The 17,857-nt window shown below is 40.3% G+C and overlaps 1 protein-coding gene across 1 annotated transcript in view; it reads left to right on the top strand.

Annotated features, from left to right (window-relative positions):
• LOC120324633 (collagen alpha-1(XXII) chain-like) overlaps nucleotides 1–17,464 on the top strand; it is a 30,749-nt gene extending 13,285 nt beyond the window's left edge. Inside the window, exons 2-3 of the mRNA XM_039388160.1 lie at nucleotides 12,550–12,714; nucleotides 16,869–17,464. Of these exons, the coding sequence (XP_039244094.1) occupies nucleotides 12,618–12,714; nucleotides 16,869–17,464 (693 nt within the window). The 5' untranslated portion in view covers nucleotides 12,550–12,617. The remainder of the gene's footprint in view (nucleotides 1–12,549; nucleotides 12,715–16,868) is intronic.
• Nucleotides 17,465–17,857: the final 393 nt, after the last annotated feature.

The raw sequence follows: 17,857 nt of genomic DNA, 5'->3' as shown, positions 1-17,857 counted from the left end.
TTTTTCCACAGACTTCAGAAGTGGAAGTTCAGTGTCAAGATTGAAGACGTGCATTATGCTCTCAATCTTTTCTCTGTTTTGTACACCTCCGAGGGAAATAAAATTCTGCCTTCTCAAAGGGGAGACCAAATGTGAAGAGATAGTGTTATTCTCTCTCAGACTTGAGAGTCAAAGCTATAATTCATGGAGAAGGGAGCACCAGAGAGAAGAGTTAAGCCCACACCAGTCTTCTGCTCGGGGGGAGTGGTTGATTCCAATACAGGAAACCAGCAGTACTGTCATCTGTCTCACAGAGACATTTCAAGGACAGGGGAAACCCCTTTCCACAGATAAATGTCAAACATGGTCATTGAACTGTATGATACCAATCATACAGAGAAGACTGTGCCATGGAAAGGCATAGTTTACGTAAGATGAGTTAAATACAATTGGTCTCCAAAGCTTTCATACCCCATGTAGTGTTGAAGTTTCGTAGTTTTAAAACACTTGTTAGTAAGTATGTGTAGCAAGAGCAGAATTCTCATGCTGCAAATGATAGAATAACAGAATGGTTTGGGTTGGAAAGGACCTTAAAGATCATCCAGTTCCAACCCCCTGCCATGGGGGCAGGGACACCTTCCACTAGACCAGGTTGCTCCAAGCCCCATCCAGCCTGGCCTTGAACATTTCCAGGGATGGGGCAGCCACAACTGCTCTGGGCAACCTGTTCCAGTGCCTCACCACAACCCTTACAGTATATACTTTGTTCCTAATATCTAATCTAAATCGGCCCTCCTTCATCCCCCTTGTCCTATCACTGCATGCCTTTGTAAAAATATATTTCTCCAGATCTCATGAATTAGGGTTCTTAAAGGTTCTTTCTTTGCCCATCCACTTTATAGTGTTCTGGGACTTACATCAGTTATTGCTCTAATTCTCCTCGAATGTCTGATTTGCCTGAGAGATGTAAGAGTTTGTGCCGACATGGCATTTCACTGGAAATGAAAGCCACAGTTCAGCAGCTTAGATTTAAGCCTGATGTATTTTGGAGAGAAAATTCCTTCCCTGAATTTGGGGGTCGCCCCAGCAACTCACATGCCATGCATGCCAAGTGGAATCTGGAGGATGGAAGCTGAATGGGAAGCAGGGTTGCATTGAAAGACTTGGAAGTTGGATACATAGATAATGATTGAAAAACATATTTTCTTAAGCAGATTTAAAAATGTTTCCCAGTTAAAATACAGTGAATGCAGTCGCTATAGCTACCAGCAGTGATTTTTGGAGAACTTCTTGAGCTACTTGCTGTTTAGTTGTACAAAAATACAGAGTTTTCCTTGGTTTGAGGATTCAGCATCACCTTGTATTTAGATTCTCTCCATTTAAGCAGTCACTGGTAAGCAGAGGCTGTGTTTGTCGTTTCTGGACAGAGCAGAAAGAGGCAAGATTCTTGAAAAAATTTGTTTTGTTTTTTGCTTTATTGTGTAAGTGAAACATTGTTGATGTAGCTGAACTAATGTATTATTCAGTTTCTTATTTATTTGTCTGTTCGGGATTATTTTAGGCTAAGAAATAGCTAATTGTGTTGTGGGCTTTCATGTTTACCTTCGTAAGGAAAAAATCAAATTCTTCCATGACCAACCACCATCCTAGCAACTTGTTCTGGGCCCTAGAAGTCAGGGAAAGGCTTCAGATTAAAACATGACACTGCAAACAGAAGATGAATGCATTCATTCCAGCGATCAAGTACATCAGGTGATGGTAACTGAGCGCTCAAACAACTTTTTAGTTGTAGTGCAGGAATGTTCTGTCTCATAAATCAAGACTGATAGTTCTCTGGAGCAAGAAAACTACTGCAACTTTGAACAAGATATAGATGAGGTACTGGGATTGTTAAGAAAAAATTTGGATTATTTTGGCCAGGAGGTCAGACTGCTTGTTGCCATCTCTTTCAGTTGTAATAATCTATAAATAAATGTCGTTCTCTGAATACTGAATACACTAACATGAATATATCAACCTTTCAAACATGAAATTAGGTCTTACATGTATCCATGGAAAACAAGTTATAACACCTGTTTAATCTCATAAAGATCAGGCTGTCAGTCTTGCTAACAGAGATAAAAGAGTAAAACAAGCATAATACCATAATATGTTGGTTTTTTTCGTTTTGTTTTTGTGGTTTGTTTGTTTGGTTTTTTTTTTTTAATTTGGCAACAGATAGATTCCATCAGTTATTCTTCGGAGAACCACTGTGCTTGAAATATTTTTTTATCTGTATATGATCTCAATTCATGTGCATCTCTGCCCGTGTTGGTGTACTAATACTTAGGCATTTTCCTTGGCACCAAAAGGAAAGGAAAGCAAAGCATCTCACTGCTGAGTGGGGCAGGAGATCTAGTGCCAAGACAGATGTAGAAAGGCCAAGGTACTCAGTGCCTTTTTGTACCCTTTATTTTCCTGGTGAGGGCTGTCTTCAGGCCTCCAGGTTTCTGAGCCTGTCTGCAGAATCAGTGAGAACAAAGCGTTACTCACTGGCGTTTGGGAGAGTTGAACATCAGGGCTGGCTTCATCCAATGTAGTTTATGGATACAGAAAACTCAGAGTGAGGTTTAAACCTTTAGGTAATCCAGGATTCCATGAATGCCCCATACTTTTGGTTACCATATCCATTATAATTCACCCAGAAACCGGACTCAACTCTGCACAGGATGTCCTTAAGCTCTCTTTGTGGAACCTAGAGTAAAAGTTCAAAAAGACATTGCTTTTCCTATTTCCGGTTTGGTTCTTCTACCCAAACCTGCTTTTCTAAGACAGTTTCATCACTAAAAAAGGAGGATCTGTCTAGAAATCTAGATGCACTTCTTCTGTTCCCATTTAGACTAAGACTTTGTACTCAAGTCTTTTCACCCTCTGCCTCTGAGCTTGATGAAGTTTGCTGTAATTACCTCTACTATCTATTAGCTGTTGCTGCTTTTGACTGACTTTCTTATGTCACCTTGACCAGTCAGACACCTGTTGAAATATAGGTATCTGCCGAAATATCAATAACTAAATCTTTGCTCTTTGTCCAAGCTCCTTTTATTGTGTCTGGGGAAAATAAGCACTTCGTGTGAGTTGTTCATTTGTTTTACTCTTCCTCATGAGAAAAAGATAAAATCAATCTGAGTATGGATTTTTTCTTTCTTTTTTTTTTTCCCTCTATGAACTGGAAAGGAGCTCAAGTATAAACCCACATACAATGTTAGTTAGACACCTACAACCTGAAGTTAAATGAAATAGCTCTGCTATGTCTTAAGACTAGTGTTAGACTAGTGTTAGACTAAGCTTGAAAGTCCAGAAAGGAACAGATATGATTTAAGTTCTAGACCTACTGTCTAAGGAGGTACTTCTTTTTTATTTCTACATTTTTTCTGTGTCCTTTCTCCTCCACCAAAGTTTCCAATTTTGCTTCTATTATTATTTTCCTGGTAACTACTCTATGTTCTTATCTATTTGAAAATATCCTCCCTTCAGCTATCAAATAAAATCTTTGATATCCCCTATTACCTACCCAATAGCTATCTCTTCTTTTAAGGTACAAATTCATATGAAGAGATCAGGAAAGGGAATTAAGTAAATTTTTAAGTTTCAGTGTTTTTTTGAGACAACTTGAGGCATTTCTTTCTACAGTTAGTTACGAAAATTTGACATATGAAAAAACAAGAATGTTAAAAAGACCTGAGTGTGATGCTGTTCAATATTCCTTTCACGTGATCCATGTACTCCTTTATTCTTTTCATGGCCCACTCCCCTTCTGCTTTCTCTTTTCCTGCTGCTATTTCTGACACTTGTGGGAAGAAGTAAAAGGAAAGAAGCAGAATGGAGGGGGTGGAAAGGGGTAAGAATTGAAATGGTTCAAACCCCTTCCAACCAACATCAGGATTACTGACCTGACACTGTCCCAGTCCTTGCCTAAAGCACAGAGAGGCAGACCCAGCTATTGTGCAGGGGTAGCTGGTAGTGACATTTCTTATCAACTCCTAAGTGACATCCCTCTTGCCTCTGTCAGTTGTCTGGTGTGAGAGCTGTGGATGGGCTGTAGAGCACCAGTTTTTGTATCTTATTCTTTCTATGTGAGTGGCAGTGGTAAAGATTTTCTGTTAGAAAATAGGGGTAGTTTACATGCTACATTTTTTCCTGTTTAATTTAAAGCTTTCAGACCCTTACTTGCTTTACTTCTCTTCAGTGTCTTCTTCATCATCTTGTGTTTTCATAAAATCATAAAGTGGTTTGAGTTGGAAGTGATTACTTAGTTCCAACCTCCCTGCCATGGGTAGGGACACCCTTCCACTAGACCAGGTTGCTCAAAGCCTTGTCCAACCTGGCCTTCAACACTTCCAAGGGTAGGACACCAGAGCTTTTCTGGGTAACCTGCTTCCATGCCTCACCATCCTCATAGTAAAGAATGTCCTTTTTCTTTCTTGTATTTTAAAAGAGAAATGACCATTCTTGTTCTCAGAGGACAAGAGCATGGAGGTATTCACCTTGGGTGGATTTCAGGCAGAGGGTACGAAGTGGAAGTGCTGGGTAAAGAGGGAAAGGTTCAGAAAAGGGCAAGGCTGAAGGTGTAACTCTGTTCTCTCTACCTCCACAAGTGACAGCAGATACCCCTTATTTTCATGGCCTTTATTCAGCTATCCTTCACTTTTGCTGGTGTGTTGTCCACAGTAGAGTTCTGGGTTTCCTTACAAAGATCAAGACCATGGAAATTAGGCCAAGGAAAGAATTTGCAGTATTAAATCTCTTAAACAAATGCACTTGTTTTTGAACAAACTTTCATGACATTAGATGTCCATCAACTTTTTGGAACATGTGGAGAAGAAATTCACCCACATGGTGCAAGTAGGAGGCATTGCTGTTCCTGCATTTGGGAAATTTTCTGTCATCTGGATAGTTCAGCAGAAGTGTTGGCAAGTGGTAGGTGAGTGTGTGGTACATTTTCAATTAGCATGGCCCTGTTAATAACCCTGAGAGTGACAGACAATTGGTATGAGCTCATTTTTGAGCAAAGAATCCAAAGCAATTCTTCCTTGCCCCAGTAAGAGTTCTGGGAAATGCGTTCACCAGGCTCCTCTTTGTTAGAAAGTATGTCACCTATTTTCCAAACAAATTTAGACTGTTACCCCATCCCAACTCCTCGCTCCAGCTCTGCTAGCTAACTATATAAAGCCATGACATATGGGTCTTTTTACTGACATAATCCTCTACTGTACTGAAAAAGAAAATATTATATTTCATTCCAAGAGCTGGAAGAACTTCCATGAGGATATAAAAAGCAGGAAATTGGCCCTCTAAGAGTAGAGCACTCTCATATTGAATAGCCTCCAGGGGCTCAATGTTAAAAGCTTCTTCCTAATAGCTAATGTAGGTTGGAACTGCTCTGCCTCTGCTTGAGAGGAAATGGGATTTGTAGGACTTTGCCCATACAGGTTATAGGGCTTAGGCCAAAGGACTGATGTTCTGTGACTATGTAATAAATCCACATGCTTCACGTATATGGCACTAAGGACACTCTGAACATGTATTACTAAGGAAAAATCTCAGGATTTTCCATTCCACAGCAAACGGTTTCTATAATTTGAACTATTGGCTTCCTCTGTGGGCGTCATTTCAGTCTTTGTCTTGCCTAAGTCACTCCTCATTAACCTGGACACCCTGCAGCCAGAAGTGGTAGTTAATTTAAATTAAGTATGAACTGGGCTCCTCTTCCTATGAAGGTCTGTAAATAATGTTATCTATTACCCCAAACAGCCAGCGTGCCTTGTATTACCAGCACTTGTGATGGGTTTTCCATTTCTAGGATATGTGTATGCTGCAAACCCTGCTTCAGTGACAACATGAGAGACATTTCAGCATTGGGCTATGTGTAAAAGAAGTAGAAAAAAAATATCATAAGGTTTTCAACTTGGCCAGATCCAATACAGTCATTATTTAGACGGGTGAGCTGTGCACTTGCTACTTGGTGATTTAGTTTGGGGTGTGTTTCCCTTTACTGCATTCAAAAATTATTATGTATCTAATAATATTATTGTTTTAATATCCACAAGATTCAAATATATTTGCACCCAAAAGGTTCAGCCATTGCAGAGGCATAATATGTACTAGCATGTTTTGTAATAGAATTGAAATCTGTATGACTTAAATTATATGCTTGAGAAGTTTTTGGAGGTAGAAGAAGATAGTCCAAATAAGATTATGACAAGTTAACTGACCTCTGTGTATCCTGTTCTATTCCTGACTCCCTGGTCCATGCTAAGCAGGTTCAGGCTAGTGCTTTGCAAAGGAAAGTAAGTAAAAAATAAGGGAAAAATTTGATTCAAACAAAATGCAGCACTGAGAGGCTACTTTGTTATAAAAAAATACATCTAAAAGTATTGAACTACTACTTCGGTTTCAAGTTCAAGATATTCTTCCTGCTGTTACCAGTGAGTAGATAAACATGGGGGAAGAAGCTGTCAGTACAAGCATTACAAGTGCTGGTTCTTGAGCAAACCCTGCTTTCAGGTATTGTTTTTCCAAATCAGACATGCAAAGCTTCCTCTTATCAGCTCTCCTAATCCCTTAGACCTCACATATACTCTGAGACACTTCCTGTGAGTCTTTTCTTAAATAACTATTTCAGTCAGGTTAACCAAGTGCTTGAGGAATAATGTTTTATACAGAAATAAAGTTTGAGATGTAGAACTTCTGTTGAAATTCAAACTCCTTATCAGCTGAAGTGAGGAGGGGTTACCGCTTGGCTGGTCTATGAGCATGTGCTCATATGGTGCAGTTCTTACAGACTGATCAATGATACCAAAGCCAAAGAGAGATTCTATCGCACAGATCATGCAGATTTTTATTACAGGTTAATTTTGGAGTTTCTTAGCTAATCGGTAGAAAGATTTCTAAGCTTGATGTGCTGCAAGAGTACAATTTAAATCTGGAGTGACTTCCTCTGGATAAAACACTGAAAAGTTATACTTGGGGATATTGCATCAAGGTTTTAGTCTGCAGACAGTATGTGGCTGCAGCAGGCAAAAATACATTGCAAAGCCCTCTTCTAGCAGTGAGGGCATTTTAGAACTGTCATTTTGCAGGCAACCAGTAAGAGCTTGCTTTAAAGTGTCTGTGGTAAATGCATCTATGAGGGATCAGTTTGTGGAATGCATGATCCAAGCATAGGTTAAGGAGTCAAGAGTGGCTGAATTCTAATTCTGACCTTCTCTCGGGATTCCTTGTGTATGCACATGCAGCACCACAGAGGTTAAAAGAACATTTCTCTGGCTGCAAAGTGGAACACACACAAATTAGGAAATGCCTGTGTTGAGTTAATCCTTGGAGTATGCTTTATGGCCCTGTAGGATGCTTGGTTATACTCTTTTTTATGTTATTTTTTCCTATTTGATTCGTGTTTTGTTCCCTCTCCTGGATAGGCATCTGTCATTCAGGGAACAGCTATTTATTGTTTTTCCCCTCCTAATTTGTCAGTATGGACTTTATTTCTTGCACAGTTAAACTTATTTCCAATTGCAGCAATATTAATCATTCATGGGCCCAGGTAGTTCCAACACTGAGAACCTCAGGGCAGTAATAGAGTTCAGCTAAGGGAAACAAATTGATGGGTTTGAATGGTCTACTGATCTTTCCCACCACCCTATTTCATCTCTCATAAAGCTAACAGATTGCTCTGACTCACATTCATGTCAACCATCTCACTGCATCTGATCAGTTTTTTAGGGTTTGGGATAGAAATTGCTCTTGAGACGTGATGTAGCCCAGAGAAGCTGTGGATGCACTATTCCTGGAAGTGTTCAAGGCCAGGCTGGATGGGGCTCTGAGCAATCTGTCTAGTGGAAGGTGTCCTTGCCCATGACAGGGGTGTTGGAACAAGATGATTGTGAAGGTCTCTTCCAACCCAAAAAACTCTAAGATTCTATCTTTGCAAAAGAGAAGAAATGTTCCATCCTCTGCACCAACACTTAGAGCAGATGTTGGAGAGTTGTTTACCAGCAGGGTACATGAATGTCTCCATCCAACATACTGTGGAACTGATGACAGTCTCTTCCTTGATTTCAGTAGACTTTAGATCAGTTTTAGTTGAACAAAGTACCTCAGGAACAACTCTGGTGTTAGCAGAGAATTTTCTGCTCTGTTATTCACATGGATTTTTAAACAATGTCCGCTGAAATCAGTGTCCCTCTTTTCATTAACTACAGTTGGCTTTGGGTCAGGCCTGGGAAGATGCACATCTTCCAGAAATGCCATCGGGTGATTTCTTTAAAAATCATTGAACAAAGATATATGAGCGCATGGGATGATCAGCAGGGAAGAAAGTCCCATCTCTATTTTATACGGTTGGCTTCCTGCTCATATCAGCAATAATTTAGATAATTAAATTGCTTAGTTCAGTAGTTGAAAGAGGCACAATCAACAAGCTGACTCTACTAAGATGTCAGATGTATTAGTGTGCCGGGTTTTATATTTGTTTTTCTTTTTTGTGTGTGTGTGAAAAGCTGTATAATTGGACACTGTCTTTTTCACCCCCGGCTAACCTCTTCTTCAGAGGAGCATACCAAAGACATTTAAAATCACATTATGAATGCCAGCATAGTTACAACATTTATATCGCATATGGTGATGTTCAGTGGCAGCAGACGAATGGATGAAATCAAGCACAATAATAGAATCAGCCCCCCTTGAGTTTAACAGTAAGACGAACAGTTCAGTGGTATAATTTAGTAAAAGGCAAGTAAGAGCTCACATATTTTAATGAGGGGACTAAAGTCCATAACTTGGCATGCTTTTAACATTCTACTTTGATTCACTGGTCTTTGTACTGTCACTGTAGGGTCTTTGAACTTTTGCTCGCATGAGACAGAAACAGTTTTATTCAATCACGCTCCTGAAATGCTCGTCTTACTATGACTCCAGTTTTATTTTGTTTTGCTTTATTAATATTTGTGGCTGAATCACTCCTCTGAAGGATGAAAGAGATCACACAAAGTGTTCTGTTTTTCTCCATCTTTAACTCACGTGGGTTTTGCTGTTGGTGGTGTCTCTCAAACACAGAAGACAGAAGAGTCTGTGGAGAGTCTGAGATGGGGTATATCTAGTGTTTGTGCTTCAATTTAGTCTCCTAGAAGTGCTGTGGAGTTTTCTTCTGTGACATATTCTTTGTGTCTGCCCTTCTTTTCCTTTTATTTTTTCATGATGCCACTTCTAAACAAACAATTTTGCTTCTCCCATTCCACACAAGTTTTTCCTCCTTGTTCTCTGAGTCGCAATGATGAGATGCGAAGACCCAGCTGTCCTTTGGCTCTTTTTTTTTGATGCTGCTTTTTTCACTACATTCCCCAAAGATTGTTTACTTATTGTTCAAAACTAGAGACCTTACCATGCATTCTAACTGACCTAAAGGTCTATACTAACCCCCCAAAAAGTCATACTAAAGCTGAAAGTTATATAGAACTTGTGTCTATCTTCTGCATATTGTTTGTTCAGCTGTGAGATGGTATGAATAGCTGAGTGCTGTACTTGTATTTTAAATGTAGAGAGCTCACTTTAACATTTACCAGCGTGCTTCTCATCCTGGATGCCATTCCCACATCACGTTTGCATGTAGCCAGAATTATTCACCTCTTTTTTTCCCATTAAACTATTAAAAACGGAGCCTCAGACACAGAGTCCACAGTTTGGTAATAAACTCAGACATGATGAGATTTGTCAAGTCTTTTTGCAATGTCACTTAATACATCCTAATGTGTCACAAGGGAATCACAAAGTGATGTTTGTGAGATAAAAAGAAAATGGGATGTATTTTTAAATTATGAACATTGACTTATTCTTCTTTTAGGAAAATTATTCCCACATGATAGGCTGATTTAAAAATAATAGTAATAAAAAAAATCCATGTTGGCCATTTGGAAACAGGGTCGACTAAACAGAAATTCTTGGACCACTCTGACGCCTAAATTTTCCCACTTTTGGCTTCTTTTTGACCATTTTTCCTGGAAAGGGAGATAAATGGTGAACAGCTGCTATAATATCAAACTGGGCTCAGGGACATACTGAGATGGGAAAGAAACCAGTGTGGAAAACCCATCACCAAAAATATCTTATTTTCAAACTTTCTTCTAATGCCCCTGAAAGCTTCCTTGCCATGTTATGAGTCCTGTTGATGTGAATGGGGCAATTTTCTCTCACTGGCCCACCTGTACATAAAGTTGTTGCAAGTTAAGAGACTTGGTTCAATTATCAGTGTTATAAAACTGGATTATAGCATATTATTATGTATTTTGGCCTGAATGCAAGAATAATATTGAACCATAAATGCGCATTAAAGCCACCACAGGTTATGATTCTAGGTTTTAAGCAGATGATATGATTCGATTTGTGGTGCTTTTTTTGCCACTATTTTTAGAATAAATGGCTGTTCTGAGACACCTTTCAGCATTCATAATACAGCAGTGAGCCCTTGAAGTGCTTTGGCAGGGAGTGGGGAGGACTGATGCCTTAGAGACACAGATCTCAGACCTGGTTATGTGGGCAGTCACACATGTACCAAGCAAACAACATCCACCAAGCTGCATCCGCTGCTTCCAGAGCCAGCGTTGTTCAATCCCAACGCCGCTCTGCTGACTGACACCAGCTGGTGCTCTGCTCCTTTTACCCTGGCCTCATGTGGGTTAGCAGCTGGCCAAGACTGTTTTTAAGAATGTATTTATAAAACTTCAGAGCCATGCAAGCCCAGACACAGAGAAAGGACATTTTGAGCTCTCGGTGCTGGAAGTGCAGGACGTCGCTCGGCAGATCTGGTTTCCCAGCTCTTGCTGCTGCCACTGACCTGCTGTCCCATCACCAGTGCCTGAAAACAATGCTTCCTAAAAAATCCAGGGAAGCAAAAACTTTGGGCTGAAGGTTTCCATAGGTATTTTAAGTAAAATAAGCCTGTCCTGATCTGTCTGCAAGTGGCTGCCTGATCAGTATTTCAATAATGCACTTATTTAGAAGGAAATTCTAACTACTGTAGAGCACAGTGGTATTTTCATGCCTTTTTTACCCTGCAGCCTTTTCCAGCTGGCTCAAACCTGAGCACCTTGCTGTCTGGTAGGGACATCGTCTGGTTGAGGTGTAAACTACAGCACCTGCTCATGTCCTTTGGATTTAGGATTGGTACATGAATAAATACAAGGGTTTTTTTTAATTCTTTCTTGAATTTGTGTTCCACTGCTGGCAGATACTTCCAAGTCTTATTTGCAGAGTGAAAGGTTTATTATATGTATTGCTTTTCTCTTCATCTGCATGTGATATGAACTTTTGAAGACAAAAGAGCCTATAGTTTTCTGTGTGAATAAGAATTTATAGCTACATCTCCACAACTTCATAATATTTTTCCCTTTTTAATTTCCTAAACCAGCACAACGTGCACTTTATTCCTGACTTACGTGGTAGAGATAGGTCCAACATTTGACTGATCAAGACTGGTTTTGAACAAAAGCTGACACCACCATTCTTTATGATTCCCTATGGCTTTGAAAAGAAATATCCTAGAATGCATAATCGGCCCTGCAGCAATGATCTACATCACACAGTGTCCTCTTCATGACTTCTCCCCAGCTATCAACAGTGAGAAGCAGACGTGCAAATTAAAAGACAGAGAAGGCAGAACTTCCCCCAGAAAATGGACAAAGAAATCATTGGAATCATTAAAGAGGAAAAGAAAGAGTAGAAGCAGGTTTCTCCCCTCTGTATGTGCAAAGAATAGGTCAAACTGCAATGACTTCATGATATAACAAAAAAACCCCAAACCAAACAAGACCAATAAGTTAATAATAGATTTATTTTTTTTATATAAAGGAGTTGATTTACTGTTATAAAACACAGCTAAACTTTTGACAGCCCAGCCACTTTGCCTGGCTTGTTACATCATCTAACTTCAGTAGCTTCAAAGTCTATTCAAACCTTACGTTGAAGATCACCCACCTGTGCTTTTGCACTTCTTTAAGTTAAGTAGTTGAAAGACATGCTTTGAAGCTGCTGAGTTTACTCCTACAGAGAAGGACTGATGACAACAAATAGATATATGAAAACATCAGCATATTTTTAGCATTCATAATTTCTGAGACTCCAGAACCAAAAGCAACACTGGGTGAAGTGGCAGTGGGTTGTGTGTGTGATTTGTAGTGGTTTGTATCTCGGCTCTGCGTTGTGTATCTCCTAATGATGAATGCGTGGGAGGGCCAGGTCAGGAATGGTTTCCACTCCAGTGCGCTGATTGTGTAGTTGGCAGTGGGCTCAATTAAAGTATAATAATCTGGTAATCTCTCTCCTGTTTCCATTCAGCTGCTTCACAGTGAATAGAGCCAGTGAACGAGTATAGCTTTTGAAAAGTAGGTGAACTCCTGCCTCTTTGTCTGAGCAGTTTGTGTCTAGTCAAGTAAAATGACAGGCAGAAGAGACAACTCTCCAAAACGTTGCTCCCATGACTTGCATCATTACTGTCATTTGTGTTTCTGTGAGATAACACTTGCTCTTTATTTTCCTTTCTAGGCTACAGATTGGATTTCTAGCAAGCTTCCCACCACGGAGAACAGACAAGCTGATGTGAGAAGGGAGATATGGATATGTCCATGACGGGAAGATGCCGTGTGTCCCATCTCTTGGTTCTTCTCATATTCATGTTCAGCAAGGAGAGAATCGAGGCACAAAGAGCAGGTATGCACCATTCAGGTTACTGCCTCATGCTCAGGAGCTGCTGGGGCTTTCCCGTGGCTGAGAAGTTATCATTGCTAGGAGGTAAACCGTAAAAACCCCGAGATGTTTACTGCTGAAATTACATAAAAAAGACCTTAGGGATGGAGATAGGTCAGGGATCGAGGTTATGGTTTAGCTGGGGTCTCTTGTTCTGTTACAGGCTTAGAAAGTTTAGCTCAGCTACTCACAGCAAGAGGAGCAGTTTACCACGGTTTACTCTGGATATGCTCCATCTACTCCACACTGGCATGGTGTTTGCTTCTTCCATCACCTTCTGGGAGTGTCAGAGGAGACCTGGTCACTCTTCTGTCTGACTGTGACTTTCCTTGTGAGCTAAATAGGGCCAAGGCACTGTTCATACCCTTTCTTGGTTCAAGGTATTTAAAAGACATGTTGATGTGGTGCTTAAGCAGCGTGGTTTAGTGGTGGACTTAGCAGTGCTGGGTTAATGGTTGAATTTGATGATCTTAAAGGTCTTTTCCAACCTGAAAGGTTCTATGATTCTAGGTTTCTATACTGCCTAGTTGCCAGTGTGGCCCCCTGGCATAGCTTTTGGTCTGGGCTGATGAACACTCTGCCCCAAATGCCCCTGAATACATTAGAGGATGGTGCAGCTGAGGGACCGCTGCTACAGGCACTCAGAACAAGGACACGTTGGGTTTTGTGCAGGAGTAAGAGTTATCTGGCACCAGTGATGCCACATCTGAAATGGAAAATGGTTGTAGACCCACACAATTTTTGGTATAAAAACCCAAAGGCATTTTGAGATGGAGGTTTTCTGTCTCTTTTTCTAGGAAAGCTGCTATTCTATAGGCTTGGGTGATTTATAAGAAAGAAAAGGCTTTTTTAGACCTTCTCTCAGTTTTACAGTTTAGCTGTTTTACAGTTTTCTTATGTGATCTATGGAAGGCTTTTGGATGAAATTTAACAAGAATAAATACTTAGTAACCAAACAAAGCGAAATCTCACCTTTTTTCTCTGCTTCTGAATTAGTCATAGGCAGAATATAGTGGTGCCATTTATTTGTTCATTCTATGCTTACTTTAAGTAATTTTGGTCTTATGGCTTGTTTTTGAACTATTTTTAATGGGAATATTGCAAAACAGTTGGTTCAGTGTCAGAATGGATCAATACAACTCCCTGAATTATGCTTTCAGAAAGTATTTCTGCAATTACAAAACTGAAATTTTGCTTTGCTATGAATTATCTCCAATATTCCCTTAACATGAACTTGTTTCTGCCAGTAAAAAATACTGTTATAATGTTCTTGGAAAACAATAAATTTTGTCCAGCAGTGGCCCTTACAGTGCTAAAAATGCAGATTAATGTTTACCAAAAGCTTTTCTGCAGCATTTCATCTCCCTCCCATCAGGTCTGTAAGCAAAGAATCACTAACTCCAAGAAAATGATCCTGAAAGACCACATTTTTCTTCCTTACGATATTGCCTTGAATACATATCACTTTTAAAACCTTAACTCCGCCTTGTTTTAAGGCTTGTTGCCCTTGAACATAGGCAGGATTCATTCTGTCTGTTCTGGTTTTTTTTAAATTGCAGTCGTCTCACCTGCTGTGAGTGGTTAAAATAAGCAATAGGACTGGTCTGTACCTTGTGGGTTTTGTTCTCTACTTAGTCTCACCTAATTAAGGTTCTTTCAGACATAATAGATAATTATAATAATGAATTTGGGGAGGGGAAGTGGACAAGTGTAGATTCCTTGCTTACCTTTTACTGTTATACATTCTATGCTTTATATTCTCAAAACATCAAGTGGAACCACACTTGACATTCTAGCTCATATACACAGATGTGATGTAACTTGCATCCCATTCTATAAAATGATATGTACCATCATCTCTACTCTCAGATTACCTTTGGAGAGTTTTCCCAGACAGACTTTTCTTGCTCTGTGGTTAGAGGCGAGCATTCCCTCACTCCCAAAATGTCATGACAGAACACGATCCCACATGCTGGTTTGGGCTGGGATAGAGTTCATTTTATTCACTGTAGCTGGTATGGGGCTGTGCTTCGGGGCTGTGCTTCAGATCTGTGCTGGAAACAGTATTGGTACCACGGGGCTGTTTTTGTTACTGCTGAGCAGGGCTTACACAGGGTCAAGGCTTTTTCTACTCCTCACCGCACCAGTGAGGAGAGTGGCACAAAGAAATTAGATGAGGACACAGTCAGGAAAGCTGCCCCCAACTGACCAGAGGCATATTCCAGACCATATGGTGTCATTCTCAGAAATAAAACTGGGGGGACATTTGGCTGGAGGCTGCTGCTCAGGGTCTGTCTAGGCATCAGTTGGTCAGTGGTGAGCGTTTTCATTTGTGTCATTTGTCTTTCTTGGGTTTTATTTCTCTCTCTTTGTTATTTTTATTACAATTTCTTTTTCTTTCTATTCTTATTTTATTGCATTCTATTTCAATTATTAAACTTTATTGTCTCAACACTTGAGTTTTCCCACCTTTACCCTTCCAGTTCGCTTTCCCCAGTCCTGCTGGGGGGGAGTGAGTGAGCGGCTGTGTGGTGCTTAGTTTCCAGCTGGGGTTAAATCATGACAACAGATTATTTCCAAAGAGATCCCACGTGAATGGGTTGATCCCAATGTGGTCTCAATCCCATGTGCCTAGGTTGTTCCCACAGCCACTGCAGCACCTGGGATGTACTCTGCTACAGAAGCCAACACAGCAGCAGATGATGCTCATTTTTTATCAGCATCTGCCACACACCAGGTGTAAATTCAATCACTCTCACAGCCATCATGTAATACCATGAGCACTGACCTACTTGGGATGCTTTTACTCTTCTCTAAAGGCAAATCCACTTCATGTGGCTGAGCTTCCACGCTCTCCTTTCCAGTGCAGTTGGCAGTTCTGGCATTCTTCCATTCAGGGAAGAGTCACAGACCCAGGATGAGCAAAAGCACCAGAGCTAATTTTGGTCAAAATTTTGGTGTGGGGGAATGCTTTCTGACTTTCCTGTAGGTTCAAATGTTGGAATTCAGTAAGAAAATATGGCATTTTACCATTAGTTTAAACAAGCAGTTGTACTTTGTGAGATGATGTGAGCCAAGAACTACTGGAGAAATAATCGTTGGTGGTTGTGATCAAATTGGCTTTGTAGAGCAGCTTGCAGTCTTAAATTCATAATTTATTAGGGATTATGGTCTATAACAATGAATTAAAGAAACATGTGTATATATATACACATTTTGTCCTGTTAGGGCATTATGTTGATAAATCTTGGGCATCTGTGGGATGTTTATGGATCTACTGCCTCCCGACTTGCATATATTCAGAAACAGCTAAAAACATCTCCTGAGAGATCTAATTTTTTGGCAAGTGTCTGACAAATATATGACCAGTCTGGCTTGATAGGGCAAGCGAGCTGCAATTAAAATACATTTGTGTTTTGGATTACACAAGCCTCACATTACAAATATCATGGTTGCAGGCAAAGGGGTGGTTGTGGGGATAAGTGGCATTTTCCCTTACAAGGCAGCTGCCCTTTGTTGACAAGGAAGACATCCCAAAATTCAGTGAGTCATCCTTTAGTCAATGGTCAGTGGCAGAGAGCCTCAAAATTGCAATAATCTTGTTATAGACTTGCTTCACCAACACATCATGCTGAGCAAAAGAACTACTTCTAACTAAGCATAAATAAATCATAAAGTTAATGCAAGAGAGAGCATAAAAGCTTCACTACTCACAGTCAGGATTGGCATAGGCAAGGTCAGGGCAGGTCTCTTGATCTGCTAAGGTCATTTCAAAGCATTGCCTTGGAGAAAGGCACTACAATGAAGTCAAAGAAAAATAGCTTCATATGCATGCAGATGGTGTAGATGAAGGATTGAGCAGAGGCAGTTTAGCAGCACGGGAAGAGAAAGGGTTTGCATTTCAAAGCAAAGTGTGTGCTGATTTGCAGATGTCCTGAAACAGATGAGGTGAATCACAAGGAAGAAAGGCTGCGAATCTGCACTTCCTCCACAGGATAGGGACAGAGTTTGCTACTTCCTCCAAATTGCTCACTAGGGAGCCATGCCTAGGGAATATTTGGTATGTCTGGTACTCTGCTTTTATCTTCCCTTAACAATATTTTCTGCCTCTCTTGCAGGTTGCAAGAGTGTTCACTATGACCTTGTCTTCCTCTTGGATGCCTCCTCCAGTGTCGGAAAAGAAGATTTTGAGAAAGTTCGTCAGTGGGTGTCTAATTTGGTGGAAACTTTTGAGATTGGCCCAGACAAAACCCGTGTGGGTGTGGTGCGATACAGTGATCATCCAACCACAGAGTTTGACCTGGGAAAGTACAAAACCTGTGAGGAAATCAAAGAGGCTGCACGAAAAATTCAGTATTATGGGGGTAACACGAACACTGGAGATGCTCTCAGGTACATCACCACCTACAGTTTTTCCAAAGAAGCTGGTGGGAGACTCAGTGACCGAACTGTTAAAAAAGTGGCCATCCTTTTGACTGATGGAAGGAGCCAGGATTTTGTCCTAGATCCAGCCACTGCAGCACATCAGGCTGGGATTAGGATTTTTGCTGTGGGTGTTGGAGAAGCCTTAAAAGAAGAACTTGATGAGATTGCTTCAGAGCCCAAGTCTGCTCATGTGTTTCATGTTTCTGATTACAATGCCATTGATAAAATTCGGGGGAAGCTGAGAAGACGCCTCTGTGAAAGTAAGTGGAGCTCTGCACAACTGGAATAGGTTCAGTTAGCATGTAGGTATGAAAAGCTGTGATTTTTTTTCTTTCATGCCTATAATTCTACACTGATAAATCTTTATTTTTGTGTCTTCCGCTCAGTTTGATTCTGTAAGAAATCACTGTTCAAGGCCAGGTTGGATGGAGCTCTGAGCAACCTGATCTAGTGGTAGGTGTAACTGTTCATGGCAAGGGGCTTAAAACTAGGTGATCTTTAAGGTCTCTTCCAACCCAAACCATGACATCTATAATGTCATGATTCGATGATTTTATATGTCAGCTTTAGGGGACAACCACAGAGCAAAACATGAATTTCCTTTTGGTTCTGATATAGTTCAACTACTTTATAATATTTTGGACTACTGAATATGAAGGGTGACAATTTTTTTATACACAGA

This window comes from Pipra filicauda, unplaced genomic scaffold (assembly GCF_003945595.2).
Source record: "Pipra filicauda isolate LSUMZ 115617 unplaced genomic scaffold, ASM394559v2 scaffold617_size213773_pilon, whole genome shotgun sequence".
NCBI lineage: Eukaryota > Metazoa > Chordata > Aves > Passeriformes > Pipridae > Pipra > Pipra filicauda.
This window is presented reverse-complemented; position numbering and strand designations above follow the sequence as displayed.